The sequence below is a fragment of the Quercus lobata genome, chromosome 6 (genome assembly GCF_001633185.2).
Source record: "Quercus lobata isolate SW786 chromosome 6, ValleyOak3.0 Primary Assembly, whole genome shotgun sequence".
Lineage (NCBI taxonomy): Eukaryota > Viridiplantae > Streptophyta > Magnoliopsida > Fagales > Fagaceae > Quercus > Quercus lobata.
In genome coordinates this window covers 18,132,822-18,157,927 of record NC_044909.1, presented here as the reverse complement: position 1 = coordinate 18,157,927, position 25,106 = coordinate 18,132,822, and the positions used below count along the sequence as shown (strand labels likewise).

Genomic DNA, 25,106 nt, shown 5'->3' with positions numbered 1-25,106 from the left:
ATGATTGCTGCAAAACAAAGGTTAGAAGAAAAAAAAAAAAAAAAAAAAAAAAAAAAAAAAAAAAAAAAAAAAAAAAAAAAAAAAAGGAACCTCACGAATCACTCCCTTACATGTTTACACTCAAGAATGTGGATCACTCTCCACTCGTGTTTCACTCAAAATAATATGGCTTTTACCTTCTGATGTTCTCACCACTTTTGCCTTTTTCCACTTGATAATTCTCTTTCAGTTCTTTTGAAACTAAACAAACAACTCAAAATTTCCAGTAACAATTCACCAAGAACTAATCAAGGAATCTCAGATTTGAACGTAAGGAATATGGAAATTTTCAAATTAGGATTAGAAGGAATATGGCAGTTTTGGAATTTTGGAAGCACAGAATAGTGAATTTTTTATTATTTTTATTTTTTTAATGATCAGCAACTAGCTTTTGAGAATAATGAAATAAGATTTCAAAATAACTCAGAGATATGAGACCAGACCAAGAGTTTAGACATCAACAAGACAAACAAAGATTTGAATAGATAGGGTAAAGGAAATTCGGCTAAGAAGAGATAAATATGTTAAAGGATAGGCAAACCTGAACTAGAAACCTTGCTCTGATACTAAATGATTTGAACCCCGTCAAGAATAATGAGACCCAACAACGAAAGGGAACCCAAGTTCGTTCTATGGATAGATTCAAATGGGAGACCTCGACCCGTTGTTTATGACAAACAAGAATTTCGGTATAAGGAAGGCGCCACAAACGGTGGTGGAAACTCCGTTTCATAAGTTGAGATGAACACCACGGGAATTCCTGATAAGTTCGAGTAGTTCTTCAAAGAACCAAAGAAAATAAACCTCACAAGTTTTATCAATAATGTTTGAAAAACGTTTACAGACTTAGATGACTGTTTAAGGGCTCCTTAAAACTTGATAGACAAGAAAATATATTCTAAAATAACTCCTAATTGATACCTAACCGTATTAGGAATAAAGTTTGACCTAAAAAGTATTAAATGCACCTAAAAATAAGGAAATAAATCACCTAAACCTAGAATAACGTTTTTTACATAGACCCAAAATATTTCATGCCAATTCTTAGCCTTGACCGGATCCTTCTAGAACTTGAATCAAGGTGACGATTTTTTGTTGCCCACGTGGATCATGTTCAATGGGCCTCCACGAATTTGCTTGAGCCCATAACTCTTGGATGAGTCCATTAAGTACATCCTTGAACTTCTTTGCTTGTGCTCTAGTAACCGGCGCAATTGGTACTTGAACGAGATCCTTCGATGCGGTGCCTTGATCTCTATCAAATGTGGTCAAATTGCTTTGAAAACAATGTTGAAAAATGACCTTTGCTCACTGTTTTGCACTTATAGATCAAGCATGTTTTTGGTTCTTCAAAATCTCTCTCTATTACTCATTAGGGCAGAAACTATTGATCTCATTCCAAGAAACGTTTTTCAAATATTATTTCTTAGGCTTTTTCAAGAACAACTTTTTATTTTGAGTTGTAATTACTTATGTACTATTGAATGCTTTAATTTCCTTGATATCTCACTGAATCTTGTTGTGTAGCATTGAGGAGCTGGCTAAATATAAACCAAGTTGGTTCCATAAGCAAGGTGAGTCTTTCTTTATGGCTCTTCCTTAATTTGGATCTTTTATAACTTGTGTTTTTATTATTCTTGATTAATTTATTTGTTATGTATGTTTAGAAATATTATTTCTTTTTGTTTGATTTTGATTTATTGTGTCTCACCATGTTTTGAGTAAGAGTTGGATTAATATATTAGAAATATGCTAGGTTTTGTTTGATTGTTGTTTGGTTGTTCTTTAAAACTATGTTTTTGTTTGTGTATGCGTGCGCATGCTTTATGCATGTGTACGCATACTCAAGGCATGCGTACACATACTTTATGTATGCGCACGCATACTTGTGCCCAGAATTGCTGATTTAGGGTTTTGCTATTTGTTTTCTTACTTTTAATCACATTTTTAGTTCTTGTTGAGCCTAGTTTTCACGTGTCTAGGTCTAGGGTTAGTAGAATAACATGTTTTACTTGTTTAATTGATATATTGGTGATTAGGGTTTATGCTTTGATGAATCACATGAATATTCATGAGAACTTGAACCTGCATTGATACATAGGTGCTAAGGTATTATGGTGCAGCAAGGTAAGTGAGGTAAGTCATGCATAATTACATGAAAATGCATTTGATTTGGATGATGAGCATGATATGCTTGGTTGATGTCATGATCTATGCTTGGATGTATGGGATATGCTTGATGTTGATGCATTATTGATGCTACTATTTTGTGATGTGCTTGTTTCCCTTGGAAATATTTTGCAAGATGAATGGTAGGGTTTTATGCTATGGATGAGTGTGGGACATATGCCATGTTTGGATGTTAAATGCATGTTAGTGTGTGTGAGTATAGAATAACCTATTAGAAGACCCTTTAATGGGATTAGGATTTGGAACACAATGAGTGGAGGCCGACCTATGGGTCAGGTGGGGTTGGGTGCCTAACACATTCCCATCCCCATACCTAAACTCTAGACATGTGCTCTGGTAAAGATCAGTCCTTTCAGCAGAGCGTTACATTTATAGTTCTTAGACCTAATTTAGGTGACGACTCCATTTACATCCTCCGCCATGGTCCACCCTAGGTCAAGGCGTACTTCCCATGGGTTTGGAGAAACCCAAAGCTCGTCGCAGGAGCTTGTGCCCACATAAGCTACCGGTCTCGATCGATCTAGTGACCATAAATTTGGTAGGGCGCTTGATGGTCTTAACCTATTGGGTTGGGCCAACATGGTAAGATTTACTTGGGTTAAATCCTCTTAATCAACTCTTAGACTTGTCCAATATGAGTTTATATGATTTTTCATCCTTCTATTTTTTTTTTCTTACAATTAATAAGGGAAGGGGATTTGAACATAGATTCTCCATCGTGGAAGAATTAGACAATACTTTTGAGATATAAGACTTGTAGCATCCCCTTATTTCTATGTGATATTGATATCCCAATTATAATGATCAAGAAGGACGAATGCATTGTAGTGGCCCACAAGGGCCGAATTTGTCCCATATTGTCCCATACCAACATTTATCTACAAATTAAGGTTGGGTTTGGTTCGTGTAAAAGCATTTCCGGAAAATATTCCATTTTTCGGAAAGGAAAATGTTTTTATGTGTTTGGTTGCATTTCAAAAAAAATTTTGAAAAATATTTTCTGGTGTTTGGAAAAGAAGAAGGAAGAGACAAAACCCAGAAAAACATGGACAAAACCCAGAAGAACACGGCGCGATCTCGTGGTCGATGGCGTGATCTCGCGAAGCACCATTCGCGTCGATTGCGATCTCGCGATCGGCGTGGTGCTACGCGAGATCGCGATCTCGGATCCCGATCGACGGCGCGATCTCACGAAGCGTCGATCGTGATCGGCGCGATCGGTGCTTCGCGATCGACAGCACGATCGATGCTTCGCGATTGACGACGCGATCGGTGTTTCGCGAGATCATTCTTTCTCTCTCTCGTTCTCCCTTTGCACGTCTGTGAGCTCTCTTTGTGCGTCCCCAGTTCCGGAAATCATTTGAAGTGAAAATAGGAACGGAAATGAATTTTCGTGGTCAACGTTGTTATTTTACGGTCAACTGAAAATGATTTCTGGAAAATTCAATTTTCCAAACCAACCAAACAGCCTATTTTACGGAAAATGATTTCCTGAAACCATTTTCACCCAAAACAAACACACCCTAACTAGGGTAATTTGACCATTTATAGCAAATATATATATATATATATATATATATAAAGAGTCAAAATTGAGAGAAAATCCAACTAAAATCTAAATTAGAGTTTAATTTTGCGCCACATGTTCTATCTGGTTTTTTTTTTTTTTTAATTTTTTTATTATTATATATATATATATATATAAATTTGTGCCAAGTGAATTAATTCAATGCAAAATACGAAAAGTATAAAATAAATGAACCATAAGACACTCTCATATATCTAAAATTAAAAGAAGATAGAGTTTGAAAGATTATGTTTTTCAATGAAATATGTTTGTCTCGTTAAACAATAATTCAAATTTATGAACTTTTTACATAATACTGTATATGAATAGTCATTACTTATTAAGTAGGAACTTATATATATATATGATATGTGTGTGTGTTTTAATTGTACTCATGCATATGCATAAGATTCTAAACTAGTTCTTTTTAATGGAAAACTATTTCACAACATCAATAGACATTTTTTGTAGCTAAATTGACACTTCCTAATTTTCTAAATAGTGACTTTAAAGGTTTAAATCCTACTTATCCATTATTGTAACTAGTGTGTAACCCATGCATGTGCATGGATATAATTAAAAATAATTACAATTATATGGTTCAAATTATACATTTTTTTAGAAGGGATTCAAATTATATATAGTATTAGCTTGCACTTTTTTTAAACCATACGTTTCTAAAATATGTAATGGTTTCTAATATTATATATATATGATTTAAAATTTAATTAGATTTAGATTCTTTGGTACCCAATAATTTACTTACCACAAAAATTATAAATTAAATGAGACACGTACGTGGCGCAAAATTTAGAATCCAATTAAAATCTAATTGAATTTTCTCTTAGATTTGACTTTTAATATATAGATATATAGATTATCAAATTATTTTTTAAAAATCAATGTCCTCGATCTATTATGTGACAACTAGTTCCATAACACCTCTCTCTCTCTCTCTCTCTCTCTCTCTCTCTCTCTAAATAAGTTTTTCTTTTTTCTTTTAAAGAGACAAAGATGGCAGCTTGGAATATTATTCAAAATAAAAATGAAAATGCCCATAGATGTTGATACAATGAGAAAGTTTATGTGTAAAAGGAAAGATGGAAGCTTGGAATATTATTCAAAATAAAAAGAGTAAAAGTCCATAGATGTTGATACAACGAGAAAGTTTGTGTAAAAGGAAAATTTTAAATTATTTATCTTAAAATTTATATTCTTTAAGAAAGTTTAAATATATTGAAATATCAAAATTATTTATGAAAAAAAATTATATTTCAATTTTCTAGAGTGGACCTCAATAAAAACACATGTATAAAGAATTTTTCTTTTTGAGAAACACTTGTAGAAAGAATTTAAGAAAAGTAAAACTCCACCTAGCCGAAAGTATTTAATACATTATTAAAAGTTTCTTAAAAACTAACCAGTGGTGAATGAAGGGTGGCCAGCTGCCACCCTGATTTTGTACTCCTTAAATTAAAAAAAAAATAAATAAATAAAACAGAATGTTTTATTAAAATTTTCCTTTAAAATGCATTTCTAAAATTACTATCGAAAACATTATCTGACTTTTGGTTTGTACATAAAATCATTAATGAAATTTATACAACTTCTCAATGGGTTTATTGTAGATAATAGATTTTTGGGTAAATTTCACAAACCTTCTTTAAGTTTTTTGGGGGAATGAGTGAATGACACTCCACCCAAAACAACAAATTAGTTCTTCCATTAATAGATTTCTTGTTAAAAGCAAGGAGGAATGCACTCAAATCATTAGCAGATATAAGAACAGAGATGGAGAACAGGGCAGCACTCAAGGAATTGAAACTCAGAGAAATTGGATCAGTCCAGAACTATTAGAAGTGATTGAATCAATTCCTTATCATGAACACTTTATTCACACGTATGAAGGAGCCTTGCCACGTGGATAGAAGCATGACATAAGCAGCAGTTATAGCTTGTACACGTGGCTTGATGATTGGGACTGTTGTAACTAATTTTCCCTCCTTCACGGAGTTAGTTATTTTTCCTTTGCTTCCATAGATTGTATATATAGATAGTTATAGTGTATAGATTCATTGTATTCTCATATTCAATCAATAAAGAACACTCATTCTATTTAGAGAGAGAGTTCCCAAATTCTTTATATTTCTCAATTCCATGGAAGAAGAAAAAACAACACAGAATGAATTTAGGAGTAAACAAAAAGAAATTCGGCAATAATTTTGTTTTCAAAAAAAAAAAAAAAAAAATGTTGGGATTTCTTCAAAATCATTCAACAAAATTATTGCTATAATTTTCTTCCCCGAACAAAAATATGTCATGAATAAATTCCCTCCATCGCACAGCATATAAAAGTTAATAAAATGACACGGTTCATCAAAACAAAATAAAAACATTTTTTTTTGAATTACTTTGAAGTTGACTACATTTATTTAGTTTGTTCAAATGCTTGTTGTAGGTGTGAATTTGTTTCATTTGACTCTTCTACAATGAATTTATTGACGAAGAAAAGCTTGGCCGAAGCTTAATTAGTTCTCAAGGAAATATGAGAGAGTTGGAATGAGAGTTAGACAAGCAAAGAGAGAGTTCTTGGAAGAGCAAGAGAGAGCCAGAGAGAGTCAAAATGTAAAATGTGAGAGTGAGAACCAATCCCTAAACCAAATAGTTTTCATTTCTCTTATAGAGAGATGTATGGTTGTAAGTACTCACGAGAATATGTTGTTGAAATTTTTTTTTAGTGGAACTCCCCACATTTGTTATTGTAAGTTGCCATCTATTGTGAGAGAGTATAAATTTACTTGATATAAAAATTCTATTCAAGTTGCTAAAACAAAATAAACTTAATTTTTTTCAAAAAATTTAAGTTGAGTATATTTATTTTAGTTTATTAAAATGATTTTCGTTCATGAAATATCATGAGTTCCATCTATTATGATGAGATAGAATATAAAATTACTACATATAAAGATGCTATTTAAGTTCTTGGGGAACTCGAACACAAAATTTACAGTAAAAAAAGGTCTTCAATTGCAGTAATAAACTTTGAGTTTTAATAGGTTCAATTATTTTAAAATTATATTATGCCTATAATAGGTTGCCAAACACACACTAATTAGTAATAAGGGGGACTTATTTTTGAAATTATATTTACGTACAACTTTTTTTTTCTAGATATGACTATATTTATCCTCAAATAACAGTAACACCTAAAAGCATGACTATATGTCTATATATTGACTATTCTGCAACTCTGCGTAGACAACGAAAGCAGTAATGGCTCCCCCTATAAGTTATAACTAACGACTTATCGTTCTGCTTTTGTGGTTGACAATGAAAGGGTAATGACTCCTCCCTCCCTAGCTATGAGGCTAATATGTTTCTGTGCAGTAAAAAGTTTTCACCACTTTAGTGACTTTGGGTCAGTGGGTCCTGCAATATATTAAATGTACGTACATTCTTTAAATGTATTAAAACGAAATTTCAGTGGTTTGTAGCAACTGCTAATGCAAGATCTTTCTGGTCTTTTTTGTAATCGGATTTGTAACTACACAGCCCCTGTGGCTGCTGTTTAGCTTTTCAATATATTCCAGTTCATTCATGCGATTATTTATTTATGGATTTGATTAATGTGTGTTTTAAGGCATATTTTAAGTTATTTATTTTTAAAAATTAAAAAAATTATTAATGAAAATTTTGTACGCTTAAGTCACATGTTAACAAAATCCTTTATTTATTTATCTACCTTTTCACTCAATTAATATTTGACTCGGACTTTTTTTTTCCCTGAGTTACTCAGACTTTAAAGTTTAATCTGTTTGAGTAAACGTAACCATCTGCCACAGCAAATTGCTGATAGTACGAGGATGACATTCAAAAAGAGCAACCTCTTGATAAGAGATTACATGGAAAGTGCAAATCATGCTATTAGGGTACCCTACAACCCACCGACATTACCTTGGATTTTGTTACCAAATGCTATATATATAGGTATGTATCTTTACTGTATGCCTTAAGAGGCAACAGCTTAGGTTTGAATTGAGTCAAATCAAAGTTGTTTTCAGTTTGCTTTCTTTTCCTCCTTTTGTCTTTTTATTTATATTTTATTATATATGTAACTTTTTTTTTTTTTGATAAAATATATGGAACTTTTTAATGCATAGTACTTAATGAATCAAAATGTCCTCTCCATTCTACCCCAAACAGCGATCTTTGAAGTATTTCCTTTGTTGTGGTGCTCAGGTACCATGTTGATCAGTAGACAGTAGATATATGTTATATATGAACTAAAAAAGAATTTTTGTACACCTCGATGTACTGTATTCATTGAAGGTAAAAGAAAGTTTAATCAGGTGTTTGAACTAACTCTTTAATGTATTATTTCTTTCATCATATGATGTGAAATAACTTTGATTTTCAACATAGTCAGTACTGAATAATCTAGTCAAGGCAGGAAAAGCGGGGCCATGATGCATGCCCAGTCAGAATTTTCGATTCCCTTTTACAAACTCTCCCAGAGTTTAGTCACAGTGAAAGCTTTAGTCCTAGCCCACTTAGGCCTAGGCCTAAGACACCCTATGCTCTCAAAATATAATGAAAGGATCCTCGAGGCCCCTTATTTTATTTTATTTCTTACAGAATCGTATCAAATGTAATTTGTAGGATGATGATGATTTTTTTTTTCAAAAGAAAAATAATATGTGTGTTTTGCATTATTTCTTATACTCCTAAAAAGGACCCAATATTTTTGGGTCCTATAGGAAACTAAATAAATATTATTTAATTGATATTTAATTTAATTTTTTTAAAAAAACTCTACTAAAAATTATTGGCTTAGGTTTTAAACTGTATTGTGTTGACCTTAAGTTTAGATAGATCTTGAGAAAGCTCTAGGAAAATAATGTTTTCTCATCGGGCTTACCTAATAAATTTTTTTTTGGATATATTCTCACTATGTTACAAAAATTTTGTCTAAAAAATGTTTTTTTTTTTTTTTTTTTTTGGGTTCAAATACAGTGAGGGGGGATGCATGAGCTGAAAACTTATGGATTTGTGATTTAATGTATTTAATAAAAACATTTCTCAAATATCTCTTTCATAGAATTAACTTGATGTTTAGATAGGAAGAAAGAGAAGGGAGGGGAAAGATGAGGAGGACAAAAGAGTAGGTTTCCTGTGTTTAGTTGACATGAGCGAGAAAATAAATTGGGATGATGTGGAAGGATAACTTTTTAAGGGACCTACATTTTTTTTTGTCGGCCCTAATTGAACTTGAGAGAGAGAGAGAGAGAGAGAGAGAGAGATTCCCTCCTTTCACAGGAACAGTAAATCCCACCAATTATTTAGTTAGTGGGACTCATTACCATGTGAAAAGAAAGAGTATCGCTTCTAGAGTAAGAACAATTATTTGAGAAGTTAAGGTTGATTTAGTAATTATTTGAGATGTTGAGGTTGATTTAACTTTTCCTTTTCAATATACCCTCAAACTCTTGTCAAATAACTAATGCTTTCCACCTCAATTTCTCTAAACACACACATCAAAACATAAAGGTAAAAGTAAGGGCGGAACCGAGGTTGTTGAGGGGGGAGGGGTAATTGCCCCCTAGCCCCACCCAAAACTTGCCCACCTTTTTTCATTTTTATTTTATGTTTATATATATATATATATATATATATCAAGTTTCATTGAAAAATATAAAGAAAATATTTCCCTTTATATCAATGTTTGTTAGGGTTGAAAAGTTATGAATGAAAAATAAGGATATAAAATTAGAAAAGGAAAGAAAAAGGCAAAGGTTTTAATTCAAGAGAAAAAAAAAAAAATATATATATATATATATATATATATATATATATATATATATGGTTACCTTTCAAAAGTGTTAGGACTTCATTATTTATGTGGTAAGTTATTAATTTAAAAAAAAAAACTATAAGTAATAAAATTTGAAACTAATTATATAATAAAATTCACAAATTGATATATATTTTTCAAGTTAAACTCAAAAATTTTAGACGCACAATGACTATATGGTATAAAAAAGTTTAATTATTTTTATGAGTTTAACAAAAAAAATTATATAAGTTGTAGTTGAGGTTTATGTAATTACCAAAATCATTATATGAAAATTAAAAGTGAAATTTTTTACTATGAAAAAATTACAACACAAAAATTATATAGATTAAAAAAAAAAGTAACAGATAGATACAATATAATGGATATGCTATCTTGTATGAGAAATTTAACATTAAATTACAGCGTAATATTCATTGTAAAGATTGGTCTTAGGTATTGCATATATAATGTTTGTGATTGTGATCATACATAAATTTGTATAAAAATATGTTTGTCTATAGGTGTATGGAGACGTATGTAATTATAGGTTTCATCATCTTGAAGTCAAATGCTAGCCCCAGCACCGGATAAAAGCATATATACTTATTAGCAAATTGAATAAATTAGATATAGTTGTTGAGCAATATAAAATTTTTTTTCTTTATTTTTCCATATTTTGTTTACTTTTTCCTTATTCTTTTCTATTCTTTATTTTTTTTTCATTACTGATCTATGTGCAACCAAATTTAAGCGGAAAATTGAATACTCCCTTAGTGCTTGTTTGATAGGGTATTTTGATATTTTCATTGGTTTATTGGACTTCAAAAGATAAATTGAATAAAATATGATTTTAACTAAAAATGAAAAATCTTAAGCGTGCACACACTAAATAAGCTAAATAAACAAAAAGATGGGAAAAGGGGGAGGAAAAAAAAAACTATGACTAAACGATGAGTCAAAAATATAATCCCAATGAATGGGATACACATTTAAAAATTTGAATAATTTATAATTCTAAAATCATATTGATGAAGTTGATTGCAAGTAGACACATTTTACTCACTCTTGACTTTTAGTCGACCACTTATAATGAATAACATTAACATATTGTAATATTGGGTGTACCCATAGTATTGCTAAAAATAATAAACATATTTATTCTTGTGCCATATAAGTGTTTTCTAGTATTATTGCTTTGATCAAAAGCATGTGTATATATATATATAATTTGAAATTATATGATTAAAAGGAAATTATTGGAAAGCAAAATGATTATTGTGTTTTGATTAATGAACATACACAAAGTATAAAACCTAAAGTATATGTAAGTGATGGAATAATGAAAAGTGTTCATAAATTGATGGGAAGCTACAACGACATTCATGAGCCTCAATATAAGCTTTTATTAAAGAAAGCATGGCTTTGTTAATTTGGTCTTTTTTTTTTTTTTTAATTTTATTTTATAAGGTACGCAAGGTGTGGTTGCTTTGAATTTTGTGCTTTAATTAAAAGTGCCAACTCGTAGAGTAGGCATGGCAATGGAGAAAGAAAGAGTTTTAGGGACCCCCCTATGATATAGACTTCGCCGTGGTCGTGCTTCTTCTCCTGGTAGCTGTGCCTGTCATTATCGTTCTTGTTGTTGTTGATGCAATAAACCACCACAAAATATTGATGCTCCACAGTAACACATTTATAATCGATGTAACAGTTCTGAACACATCTCAATCTTTATGGTTTCACTTTCACACTAGGCCATGGCATATATTACACAACACAAGAATCTTGTACAGAACTATATTATACTTTTCAAATTCTGTTCATGTTCATGTATCCCAATCATGCAGTTCAAAAAAAAAAAAAAAAAAAAAAAAGGGTATCCCAATCATGCTCTTTAACACACCTGCTTGATGCTAGATTTCACTGGTACTACTGCAAGTGTATTGTTACTAGTACAACAAGCTGACTAGCTCAGTAATTATTACTGCAGAAGGCTAATCTGTCTCCAACTGTAACTTCTTTTTCATCTGCACAATTGAAAGCTATGAAATCACTTTTTTTTTTTTTTTCACCTTAGAATCCCACATCTTGGTTTGTCAATATATTAAGCCTTGCCCCTGAGCTCAAGAGATGTCACTGACCTCCCCTTAGACCTAGAGGTTGCAGCACTATATTGTTTAATTCTTGGGAGTTGCCTCTAAACAGTTCAGAAATTATAAAAGAGTTAGGCTAAAGTTCATGCAGCTAAGAAAATGTTTAGGTGGCCAATATATACACACACACATATATAAGGTAAAAAGGTTTTTACAGCCCCAAAAGTGCAAGGAAGGTAAGTGATATTTATAACAGCACAGTGCAAGGCAACAATATATTCAGAAACCCTCGGGTTAGGTTCCCAAAATTAAGAAACTGCTCTTGTTTATAGAAATACATAAACAAAATTAAGGCGTCCAAAACCCACCAACCATTTAGAGCTTCTCCACATTCTGCTTCAATAGTCAAACAACAAACAGCTTTACAACCTGGTCAATCTTGGCACGACAAACAGGGCAACCCCACTTCTTCTCTTTGATCTCGTTCAAACAAGACATACATCCAGCCATATGGCCACAGGGAATGCATGCTCCCTCAACTGGAGCATCTAAACATATCACGCATGATGATGCACCCCCATCCTCTTTCCTTTCACCTGCTTTACCAGGTGCATCCTCGATAATTGGGGATGACACATCAACAGGACTGATATCAATTGATGGGTAGAGAATAGGACCATCTTCTATAATCCCATCAGCAATTGGTGGAGCTGAAGGGATAGAATCAGGGGTGGGATTTGTTTGAGTGGTAGTAACAATGTCGTGGTTCTGGCTTTGCTGACTTGAATTGCCTTCGGGGCCAGTTTCATGCACTGTCCTCTTAGAACTACTTGTGTTTGGAGCAGGGGCTATTGGTACATCCAAACCACTATGACTGCTAGTGTTCGCAGAGTTATTCCAACTAACAGATGAACTTGCTTCAGAGCTAGGGTGAGCATCAAGAATAGGTGGTCTCTCCTGCATAACAGACTGGATTGAGGCATTGATAGCCATTGCCATTTCAAAATCTTCAGCAGATAGCGGTGCAGTGGCTACTGGGGTCTGATTATTACGCAAAAATGCAGGAGGCACTCCCTGCAATTTTCCAAACATTCATTCATTAACATGAAAAAAGAAAAGAAAAAAGAAATGTCCCAACCATTCAAGTACCTGAACAATGAGGCAAATATCATTGATCTTTAAAAGAAATTTTTGAGTAATATTTTGAAATTCCTAGCCATGTGAAAATTATGAAAACATTTATATTCTGAATTTTATATTAATTAAAATATTAACCATCAGAGAATAGAGAGGGAAAAATCAGTTTAGTACTTTTAGAGGCTCATTCCTAAGCAAGAATATAGATATCAGCAACCATTCTGTTGCTACAGGCTTGACTGTAGGACCATATTTCTATTCTTTAACTCAGGTAGAAATATATTCCTCAAAGACACACACACACATTCATACAAATACAAATATATAAATGTCAGGCATTACAACATTTGGCCAAATTATGTCTGCAGCAAGGAGGTAAACAAGACAGCTAAGCTCAACTTTGAGCTGTTAGACCATGAAATGTTGTGTTATTTATTTATAATCTGCATGTGACAGAGAACAAGTAATTGAAGAAGAAATGTTAAAATTTCAATTCTTAACAGTAATTTTTAACAATAGGAAATCTACAAAGCAACTTATATTAGGGTATTGGTAAGGGTATCGTTAAGGGTTAATAGATACGAGGAATCATGAAAGGCCAATTAAAAAGACTATGCTAGTTCTGAGCTAAAATTGAATTCCAAAGAAAGCCTAAACAGGGAAAAATTAGCTTAAGGTAGATGATAGGGCATAAATGTCCTTTTATCACATTGAATGGCACTCACTTTTCCACAAATTTCAGATTAATGTTATTTTATATTTTAAGCAAGGGAAACTAGATAATAATGAGGGCCAATTTGGTTATCTTCACTCTCTCTCTCATGGTATCTTATATTTGCAGTAAAATTTTCACCACAACAGCCTCAATTACTACTGGACTTCCAGAGACATGGCCCACTATGCAATTTTTCAAGTTGTCACCATCAGCTACGCCACAACAGTGTATGATACTTATCGGCCAACAACTCACCCATTATTTAAATATAATATAGCCAAATAATTGTTGTTGAACACAACAGCGAAGAAAACTCAATGTACAGTTAGGTTAATTCTATTTCATATTGGGTTACTTCCATCATGTCTTATGTCATTAGGGCGACAATTAATAAATGCACGTTAAATTGGCAAGCAGAAACATTAAACAAAATAGATAGTGTCTGATCTCATCTTGGAATATTCCAATCACTTATCACAGCCACCACGCCCTTACGCATTATGGTTATAATGGTTTTAAAAAACATATTGAATAATTATCTATTGTGACTTTCCTGAAGGAAAGCATCAAACTTACAGATTATGGAAAGAGTGCTTCCATATTTAAACTTAACATAAAGATTTTCAATTCGTGGCAATATAATCATTTTGATGATGTCAAGTCATAAATACTTTTTCTCCAACAAAATCATCTCATAATCTCATGTAATTATCATGTATGAGTTCTACTTTTATTGGCACATCAGAGGGAAGCATAACATCTATAAAAGAAGCGTGCATAATACCTGGGAAATTCCCTTGCATGCATCACAAAACCTCTGAAGTTGTTGCTTGTCACTTTCATTTGCAGGTGCAAGCTTAATGCGGGCTTCTGAAACAGAAGCATTCTAATATCAATGTAGGAAATTAAACTGCTAATCCACAATCATAACAGCAACATACACAAAAACTTCAATTTTTACCCTGGCTATCAAGCAAGACTAATATGAATTGAGGCTGGAGAACGGTATGGGTTTAATATTACTCCCAACTTCTACAACACTATTTGGAAAATACATAATATCTTATGTTTTTTAGCTTCTTAATTCTCTTACTGTTAATATTTTAAAAATGAAATGTTTTGTTCAATTTCATGATTTCAGTATAGGTTTGAACAATTTAACAACCATTATACTTACGCCTATGTGTTCGAGACCTACACCTCACCTCTTGGGAGGTGTAAAGACTTCGTCTCCGCCTCCTGCCTCTTGAGACTATGCATGGACATAAAATTCAATTAAGATATGGATCTAGGACATGTATGTGACATCAAATCAAACATCCCTAAGGGAAAAGGTCAGCAATGAGAAATTACTGGTTGAGGTATCTTGAATTATCACTGATGGATCAGACTGGTGTAGCTTTGGTTCTTCCAAATTGGTTTTCCATAATGCAATAACTGTACGGGGTTGGGCATCCTGCTCATTCATCAATTGTACTATGAGAAAACGATCAATATCAATTAGTCAACAACAGAGACAAAACATAACAAAGTGCATAATATCTACCATTCAAACAGGTATTAGGTACAGTAATCTACTGTACAGCTTAAAAACACAAATAATATTTTAGAACTGTGAAAGCTAACACAAGATCCATAGTTGGTATACTCTCATAAACTATATTTACTTCATCTTTTTTTTTTTTTCTTTTTTTTTAAGTACCTATATTTGCTTCATTTTAAACTCAATAAAATGGAACAAAGACCATGGTATCTCATAATTCTAATAACACAGGGCTTAAAGTGGAAATCGATATAAAAGCATGCTAATTAAAACAAGGTTAGTTACGAAAGTGATGAAACCCAGGAGGAACCATGGCCCAGGGTTGTATTTGTAAAACTGTTCTTAAAGCATGAAGCTTTTTACGCTTAAAGCAAAGCACACCTAAAGCATGCTTTTTTGTGCTTTTTTAATAAGCATGGAGTATGCCTTTTTGTGCTTTTCTTTGTTTAAATACACTACACGTATTAAATTTAACCATTAGATCTTAATAATATTGGTATGGGCCCTTGATTTATTGTACAAATACCAAACGGTCCAATTTCTTTGAAAGATATAAAATTATAGCAATGCGTGGTTAACCGGGAAAATAGAAGAAAAGAAGAATCCAATGAATGTGTTGAATACGATCTTGTGTTTGATGATAATTACTTAACATGGAGTAATGTTGCAAGCTGCTAGAGTTGAAGATGAAAGATTCAACATGGGATCAAGGATGAGGTCACTAGGGAGGCAACGGATTCAAGTTGACAAAATACTACTAATGAGGGAGAGGTTATTTATTTAGATGAAGTACATGAGAACAATGTTGAGGCTTACAAATCTTGTAATGAAAATGCTGATTGTCCTATGGTTAATTAGGAAGATGATTATATGCTTTAGGATTGCAATGCGTTGCTTATGGTAGGCATAGAAGTCCCTACTTACCATTCTGGAGCTTTTTTTATCTTAGCCTCAAGGGTATTGTTATTTATTTATTTATTTTTAATTTATAAAGCCTCATGGGTAAATTTTGACTCAACCAAGTGCTTCATTTGATCATGGCTATCAAATATCATAGTTGTATATATTCTGTAAGGTCTTACAACTACTAAGTGCACAAGACTCCTGCTTCTATGAGGCCTGAGAGAGGTACTTGATAGGTAACCTTACCTCTAATTTTTGGGAGGCTGATTCTTGGTGTGTATATTTAGTAAAGTACAAGAGAATTATATAACATTCTATATCTAAATTTCATAAGATTAGTTGATAACTTTATTGAATAGTCCATTAATAATTATTTTCAAATTTATTACTTTTTTTAAAAAATGTGTGCTTTACTTCAATCAGGCATGTGCCTACAATCCAGAAGGCTTTTGTGCTTTCACCAACTTTAGGCTAGAGTACCTTGGGGGGATAGCTATAGCATGAGAATGATACAGGCATGATTCACTCGTGAGAGAAATGCCCATAAGATGGGGAAGACCTTGCAAATTTGCAATTTGATTGAACAAATAGAAGACCAAGAAGTGATAGCACATTTGAGAGTAGGGTTGGCACTGAGATATGATCTTTACAAAGTGCATCAATCTTGATCCAAATTTCTAAGTTGGATAGATTGATGCCAAGGGAAACTCTTCAATGATATATATGCACAAACAAAAAGAAACCAAGAACAAGAATATAAAAACTTTTAAAATTGAAATCCTAGGGAAAGTGGGAAAAACAAACGCCAAGCATTTAATACTGCAAATCTTTAAAAATAACCACATTGAACTTGAAAAACTATTTGTAAGCCTAAACACATAAATCAATATTAATTGGAATGAGGAATGCACTTACAAAAGACAAATATGAATCTGAAGGTGACTATTAAAGTTCAAAAGCATTAAGTAGACTTGATCCAGAGCTTAAGAAGTTATTTACATTTATAAGCATCCCAATAAGAGAGCTTAAACAGAGCCATAAGTCAAAAAAGTATAAAAATATAGAAACTACATCTTATATGAATCAAATTCTCTGGCAAAATTTTGTTATACCTGCATACTAGGGTATATGGCAAGCTCCAACTTGAAAGGCTTTGTAGGTTTACGAGCACCACAGGGTAGAACAACAACCCAACTGCAAAAAATGTAATAATAATTCCTCAATAAAGAAAGGGGGTAAATTGCAAATTGCATCAATGAAAGCCTAGCCATTTGGCTCTATTACAAAGCCAAGACAACTTGCTTCTTTTTGTGTGTGTGTGTGTGTGCGTGTGGGGTGGGGGGGCATAAGTGAAAATGGATAAACAAAAATAAGCAAACAGGATATCCCACAAAACCTACACTTTTCTTGTGACTAACACAGGCGCCAGTATTTCAAGAAAACCTGGTCCATAAAACTCCCGCAGCCAACCAGAGAATAAACAAATATGACTCTACAAAACAAGAAAAAAGATGCTTAAGCCTTAAAGATAAGGAAAGGAAAGGAAAATTCTTGACAAACACTAGAATTTGTATAATATTAGGATGAAAATACAGTATAATTTTAGTATACCTCAATAGCACGAACAACACTGCTGTGCCCCTTCACTCTAGCAACATCAAGAGCAGTATGACAATCATCATTCATTAACAATGCATTCGCTGAAATTTATGACAGCAAAATCATCAATTAATGTACTGAAAATGGCCATAAAAATGATATTTTTCACTGTACTATAAGATTTAAAATCAACTGATATTACAACAAAAAAAAAATCTTTGCTAATTCGAATGTAGTACAGCACACCTCCATGTGAAAGTAGTAACTTCACAGTATTTTCAAGGCCTCTTTTAGCTGCATGATGTAAAGCAGTCCCAGCATGACGGCCTAAAACACATTAAAACAAAATGACAGATGAAGTGAATCCAAGATGAATCAAGTGCACATATAAAAATACTAATTAACAAAAGCAAGCATGACCTATTAAGTACTAAAGAGGAGTTTCTGCACATAACTTAAGCATTAAACATTAAAAAAAAAAAACCAACCATGTTTAGCCAAATAGTGTGTCGTGTATTAAATAAAGTAACAGAAGAGAATGCAACATCCAAGGCTCTGTTTTCTTCTTAATGTTTGTTTAGTGGGTATCACTTATCAGTCATCACACAAAGTGGACATAGTTGTTTCAAACCCAAAATCCAACTTCACCTTAGCTTTCCTTATTTATTTATTTTTTAAAATAATTCAATCGTTACAACAAATGGGGGAAGGGGAATTCAGGACTCGAATTCGAATCCTGATTTTCCTCGTAAAGCAGACCAGCCAATACCACTGAGTTACAAGACTCTCTTGGCACTTCACCTTACCAACTTTTAAGCATAATTCTCTTAATTTCACAAGTTTAGCAAAAAACAACTAAACCCCAGAACAAAAAGTAATCAACTTGTATCATTTCTACCAATAATAAATGAAATAAAATAAAACCCAGATCCCAAAAACTAATTTAAAAAAAAAATTCACCTGGCTTATACGCGTTGACATTGGCACCGAGCTCTATCAAAGTTTTAGCAACATTATAAAGCTCCGAGTTCATACACGCAACAATCAATGGGGTTTTTCCCTCTCTATCAACCCACTGCAATCACAGGAAACTCATATTAAATAAAATTGAAAAAAAGTCAGATTGATTTGATGGAGAAAATAGTGATTAACAAATAATAATAATAGTATTACCTCAAGGCTTGCACCTTCTCTGCGAAGAGATTTGATTCCCTCTGCGTTGCCATAACTCACCTGCTGGTAAAGCAACTCATCCTTGGATTGTTGTTGACCCATTTTCCAGGAAAGTTTGTAACTTTTTGTGTTTTTTGAAAGAATTTGTTTTTCCTGGAATAAATATATACAGATCGTAAGAGGGGAGAGCTTTATTAAGGGAAATTTAATAAATAGGAACAAAGGGTGTTTACTTACAACACTTTAACCGAAGAGATTGCTCCAAAATCCAATCCTAAATATAGAATTACAAAAATATAGATACTATCTATGTATGTATTTTTCTTTGGTATTAAATTATTACAAAGTAATAAAAAATAATAATTGGGTTTTTTTTAAGGAAAAATTGGGTTTAAATCTTTGATTGCTTAGCAGATAAGAGTTTGAGAGAGTCAAAGAGGCAAGGACAAAGAAAAATCTCTCAGTGTATAAAGTCTTTTTTCTTTTTATTTTTTAATTTTATTTTAGAAATTTTTGGAATTGAATTCAGGAGTTGGGAGAGGTACCGTTGGCCAAAGAAACTGTGGTGACACGTCAGAAATTGCGTGATTAGAAAGAAACTAATCAAGGTAATAACCATGGAAGTTGGGTTAGGACTTAGGAGTAGGACCCATGGATTAATTATTAGGTGAGACTTTTGAGAGATGTATGAATTTAGAAGGCATAATACTAGCTTGTAATGTGTCCATAATTTGAGTTCGGGTATCTGTACTTTGAAAAAACTTCTTGGATCAGTGATTCATTTTTTTAGGGCTCATCCATCGTGAATAGTGATTAGTTTTTTGTTGAAAGTTTTGAAGATATATGATAGGAAACCAAAAAAAAAAAAAAAAAGCTTGTAATGAATAATTTATAAATATGGACAGAAATCTGCCCAAGGGATCAATGGAATATGATTGAATACAAATCTTCTCTCCTTTCTTCTCACCAAAAAAAAAAAAAAAAAAAATCTTCTCTCCTATTTAAGTGTTGCACTAATTATAACTTATTATATATTTATTTAAATATCTTTATAATATAATATTAAAATGGACGCACTACTAAAATTTATTAGCAAAATTGAAGTAAAATCTATTAATTTGCTCCAAAAAAAAAAAAAAAAAAAGATGGGTATGAGTCATAAATTTTGGGACCCGTAAAAAAAAGGGATTAACTCGGACCTGAACTAATGTAAACCACACAAGTTGATTCACGAACTTCTCATTTTGAGGTTTTTTTTTTAATAGCAGAGTAATCTACATTTCTAAATTATGTGATAAAATAGCTATAGTTACAAAATTTTAGTTATTTATTAGCTCATTTTCATTGTATTCTAATATTATATTAAAAATTCATAGTCGAAAATTTTGACAAAATAACTAGCCAACTTGAGGTGTAATTCTCAAATATGAATATTTACTTTGTTGGATCTAATACTGCAATTGAGTTGATAGAAATGCAATTCGATCCTAATAATTATTTAATTTTTTACCTAACATGTTATTTTTAAAAAAAAAAAATTTATTTGTCAGTTTGTGTCCAATTTTTGAGATGAGCTTTTACTTTTTTTTTTTTTTTTTGGCTAAAGTACATTTTTTTAAATCTTACTTTTTCTTACTCTTTTTTTTTTTTTTTTTTAGTACAAGTATAGTTTAACTTATTTTAAGAGAAAAAAAAATCAATAAAAAGTCAAATAAGCTAATGTCAAACGCACATTATATATTTTATATCTTTGTAGGTATTTTGACTTTATTTATAATTTACATACAACAGATGCACCTAACGAGGTTGATAATGCAATATGATCCACATCTAATTTTTTACCTAACATGTTATTTTTTTAAAACAAAATTTAATTGTCAGTTTGTGTCCAATTTTTTAGATGAGCTTTTACTTTTTTTTTTGGGCTAAAGTACAATTTTTTAAAATTTTACTTTTTCTTACTTTTTTTTTTAAGTACAAGTTATAGTTTAACTTATTTTTAGAAAAAAAAAAAAAAAAATCAGTAAAAAGTCAAATAAGCTAATGTCAAACGCACACTACATATTTTATATTTTTGTAGGTATTTTGACTTTATTTATAATTTACATACAACAGATGCACCTAACGAGGTTGATAATGCGATATGGTCCACATCTAATTTTTTACCTAACATGTTATTTTTTTAAAACAAAATTTAATTGTCAGTTTGTGTCCAATTTTTTAGATGAGCTTTTACTTTTTCTTACTTTTTTTTAAAGTACAAGTATAGTTTAACTTACTTTTAGAAAAAAAAAATAAAAATCAATAAAAAGTCAAATAAGCTAATGTCAAACACACACTACATATTTTATATCTTTGTAGGTATTTTGACTTTATTTATAATTTACACACAACAGATGCGCCTAACGAGGTTGATAATGCGATATGGTCCACATCTAATTTTTCTATTTATGTTCTTTTTTGTGGTGGTGATAAGATTAGTGAACAAATTAGGACTGCATAACCTTAAGTATTTAACGTATTGTTTGGACTATGTAAATTTAAAATTTTATGTATTATTTAACATTTATTTTTAAATATTTTTGTTTATTTGTTCTTTTGTATTAAAAGGAAGACAAAGATAATACGGTTAAGTTTTTATTTTATTTTATATTATCATTTTTTCATGTAAAAAAAATATTGGTCATACTAAGTTGTTTCGACCCGTAAAAGATCGAGTTAGGGTAATAGGTTTCATAACTTGTTTATGACATCTGCTTATGACCTAAACCCTATCTAACACAAACCTAGTCTGGTTGAACTCAAATCCAATAGACCCAATTCATTTGCTAGATCTAATAGAAATAAAAATATAATAGAAAATAAGGGGGGGGGAGGGGGGGAATGGAATGGAGTAGAATATATTGATTCTTTGGAAAGGAAAATGGAATGGAAAATTTTTGTTGTTGCAATATTTATATGCTATCATGTTTATGAGTTTAGTAGGAAACCCTTAAATGAATATTCATCCTGTCCTATTTCCATCTAAGAATTTCAATTCCTTAAGAGAGAGAGAGAGAGAGAGAGAGAGAGAGAGAGAGAGAGAGAGAGAGAGAGATAATTCCTTTAATAAAATAAAAGAAAATATCAAATCTTTATTTGCTTTCCAATTTTTAAAAAAATTCATACTAAAAAAAAACACAAATTTTTTAATAAAAAATTTCATTCAATTCATTTTATATTTTAATCATTATATTCCTTTTAAAAAAAAAGAATATTTATAGGTATTTTAAGGAAATACTAAATACACACTTTTTTCCTTTTCATCCTTTATTTTATAAATTCAAAATATAATAGAAAAAAAAAAAAAAAAAACCCACAATCTTTTCCATTTAATTCTATTTTACAATTTTATGAATTACCAAACACTTATTACAAGATGGTAAAATGGTTCATGTTTTTGGGAAGCGAGTAAGACTAAATTGATCACTATTCACTGCCATACAATAGAGAGTATTTATAGAGAACCTAAACTAAACTAACCTTATTCTAATCCTACTAGACTAAGTAACTTGATCTTCTCATTAGACTTTACAAATGTTGGGTTTAGAGCATTCACATTTGCTTGTGCAAAAAATCATGTTTATTTTAGTATAAGAACCTACATTTTCTATTTTACATTCTCACTTTTAGGGGTGTGCACGATGCAGTCCGCCATTGATCTTTTCTCTCTCCTTAAGCTCCGATCTTCAACACCACTACACTCATAAGCTTCAATCACGGGTAAGTTTTTTGTGTTTTGATATGTATCTTGAGTAGAGAGAAAAGATCAATTGGCGGTGGCAACTAGGGTTTGGAGAGAGAGAGAGAGAGAGAGAGAGAGAGAGAGAGAGAGAGAGAGAGAGAGTAATGAATTTTCTAGGTTAGTGAGTTTTATAAGAGAGAGAGTTTGGTGTGTGAAATTGAGTATTTCTGAGTTTTAATATATAGTGTGATCAATGTCGGATTGGTTCGGTTTGCTTCAATTTTTGTATTTTGTCTCCGACAAATCCACCACACTAGCATCGAAGCAAGTCAAGATCTTCACTCGTCATATTTGGCACCATTCAGTTCATTTTTCGATGAAGTGGCGATCGGTTTGTGCACAATTCTACTCACTTTTCAAAATCCTCTCACATCACATTGATTGATGTGGGTCATTTTTAGGTAAAACTGTGTAAATTTTATATTTTTTGCTATTATACACCTATTGATGTGAGTGCTCTTGTAACACGTTTAAGCCCCCAACTACTAATATATCTAACATCTCCCACAAATTCAAGGTGACACTCTAAGACCAGCTTAAGTTTGGATAGAAGCATTAGAAAGCAACCAAGAGAAAGAGTCTTGGTGAGAATTTTATCAAGTTGTTCCTCGGAAGACATAAATTGAGGTTGGAGGGGACCATGAAAAGATGGTGATGAATGAAATGACATTTAATCTCAATTTGTTTGGCCTGAACTTAAAAGATATTGTTATGAGTAATCTGAATAGCACAATAAATCAATATGCCAATAGAAATAGAGATGCTCTTGTCCTTGAGAAGAGAGTGCAACCAAATGAGTTTAACAATGGTGTCAACCGAAGCACGATATTCAACCATAACAGTTTGCTTCTTACTTTGCAAAGAAATTAAGAGCCTGTTTGGATTCAATATTTTGATAACTCAATTTTCAGTTTCCATAACTCATAACTCAAAAATGATGGGACTCATAACAAAAAGGTTGTTTGGCCAAACGATAATTCTGTTTCCATCACTCAATTCTCTGATTTTTGAGTTATGAGTTATGGAAACTGAAAATAGCCTTTGGTTGTTTTCAGTTTCCATAACTCATAACTCAATGGCAATATTGTAATTAAATACACATAAAGGACCCACAGTCGCAACTTTTGACCATCTTTTAACTTTTTTTTTTCACTTGTTCGGTCTTCATTTCTGGTTTTTTTATTTTTTTATTTTTAGCTTTGATGAGTTTGGGTACTGAAAACCAAAAAAAAAAGAAAAGAAAAAGAGAAAAAGTTGCACCGGCCTTAGGTATGGGACCCACAAATAATATGAAAAATATTGAGTGATGAAAATTGGATGATAATGCCAAACGAGTGTAAAAAATTGAGTGATGAGTGATGAGTTATGAATGATGAATGATGAAAATTGAATAATGAAAAAACCTTGGCCAAGTAGACTCTAAAGCATCCCGGCTATAATAAGAAACAATACCCAGTAATTGTAGGACGGTTAATGGGTCTCTTGTGCGATTAACATCAGAATAGGCATGTAAGACCAAATCATTGGTGGAAGAAAAGAAAAGCCCTTAAAAAGTTGTGCCTTTCAATTTTCAAATAGCATAAGGTGTGGAGAACAACAGTAAAGTGAACAGAGCGTGGGGCCGACATAAACTGACTAACGAGGTGTACAACATTAAAAATGTTAGGACTAGACCCCTAAATATTTGGCTATAGAGAGTAGTATCATGAAGAGTCTTGGCACTAGTGATATAAAGCTTGACATTGAAGTCAAGAAGTGTTAGAAATTTTAAAATCAATAGATCCACATGCGGGCTAAGATTTAAGTCATTTTGCTTGAGAGAGATAGTAGTCCTCATCAGAAGTAGTCACCTCAAGATCAAGAAAGTAACTAACTAAGATTGCCCAGAACCTTCATTTCAAAGTAGGGTTAAGTAACCGTTGAGTTTGAGAGTTTCTTAATCCCTATGACACCACCGTAGAATATCTTTTCTAGGTATAGGTTTTGATGTTCTCTTTGAATAACTCTAAAAAAATTTGCCTCAATAGTCCCTTTGAATAACACACACAACCAACTTTTCAGTTAGTAATACACGTCAGAATTCTCAATTACCCAATTCTTGATCGAACAAGCCTCAGTCGAGGGTATATGTTGTGTTGAGAGGTGAGTTGAGATTCTTGAGAATTCTTGGACACTTGATCTTGATCTTGTGATTTGATTTTTACAACTCAAGCAAAATACACGTCATGAAATTTGTTAAATCTAAATCTAACAAATATGTGTAGCATTACTGCTGCACTTTTATGTGTTGCTTAGAGTTTGAAACTGGTTCTTTCTACTTGATCACCAAAGTCCAAACCCATGAATATGGCATTATTGCAAATGGTTGATGGCTACAGCTGCAAGATAACTTATCCTTCTTAAACTATATATGTTGGATATTTACAGTTTTCTAAATCTTCAGTTAGGATTTGGGTGTACAAGTTTTGGTTTTAGTGGTTGAGTACGTAGTATGATCTAGCAGAGAATTTTAGTGGAAGCACGCAAAGGCGGA

General features: G+C 32.0%; 1 protein-coding gene across 4 annotated transcripts; it reads right to left on the bottom strand.

The window, feature by feature from the left end:
* Window positions 1-11,365: 11,365 nt before the first annotated feature.
* On the bottom strand, window positions 11,366-19,211 carry LOC115994965 (putative E3 ubiquitin-protein ligase XBAT35). Of its 4 annotated transcripts, XM_031119325.1 has the most exons (12): window positions 19,027-19,211; window positions 18,790-18,942; window positions 18,577-18,691; window positions 17,863-17,943; window positions 17,629-17,717; window positions 17,418-17,509; window positions 17,130-17,211; window positions 14,925-15,027; window positions 14,749-14,823; window positions 14,356-14,441; window positions 12,092-12,793; window positions 11,366-11,653 (listed from the first exon to the last, which is right to left on the bottom strand). In XM_031119325.1, exons 2-11 carry the CDS (start codon window positions 18,889-18,891, stop codon window positions 12,125-12,127), a joined length of 1,494 nt encoding a protein of 497 aa, XP_030975185.1. In that variant the 5' UTR covers window positions 18,892-18,942; window positions 19,027-19,211; the 3' UTR covers window positions 11,366-11,653; window positions 12,092-12,124. The 4 variants fall into 4 exon arrangements, with proteins under 4 accessions (XP_030975185.1, XP_030975183.1, XP_030975186.1 ...); XM_031119323.1 differs by lacking the exon at window positions 11,366-11,653 and having other exon boundaries at window positions 11,866-12,793; XM_031119326.1 differs by lacking the exons at window positions 11,366-11,653; window positions 14,749-14,823 and having other exon boundaries at window positions 11,866-12,793.
* Between the last annotated feature and the right edge of the window lie 5,895 nt (window positions 19,212-25,106).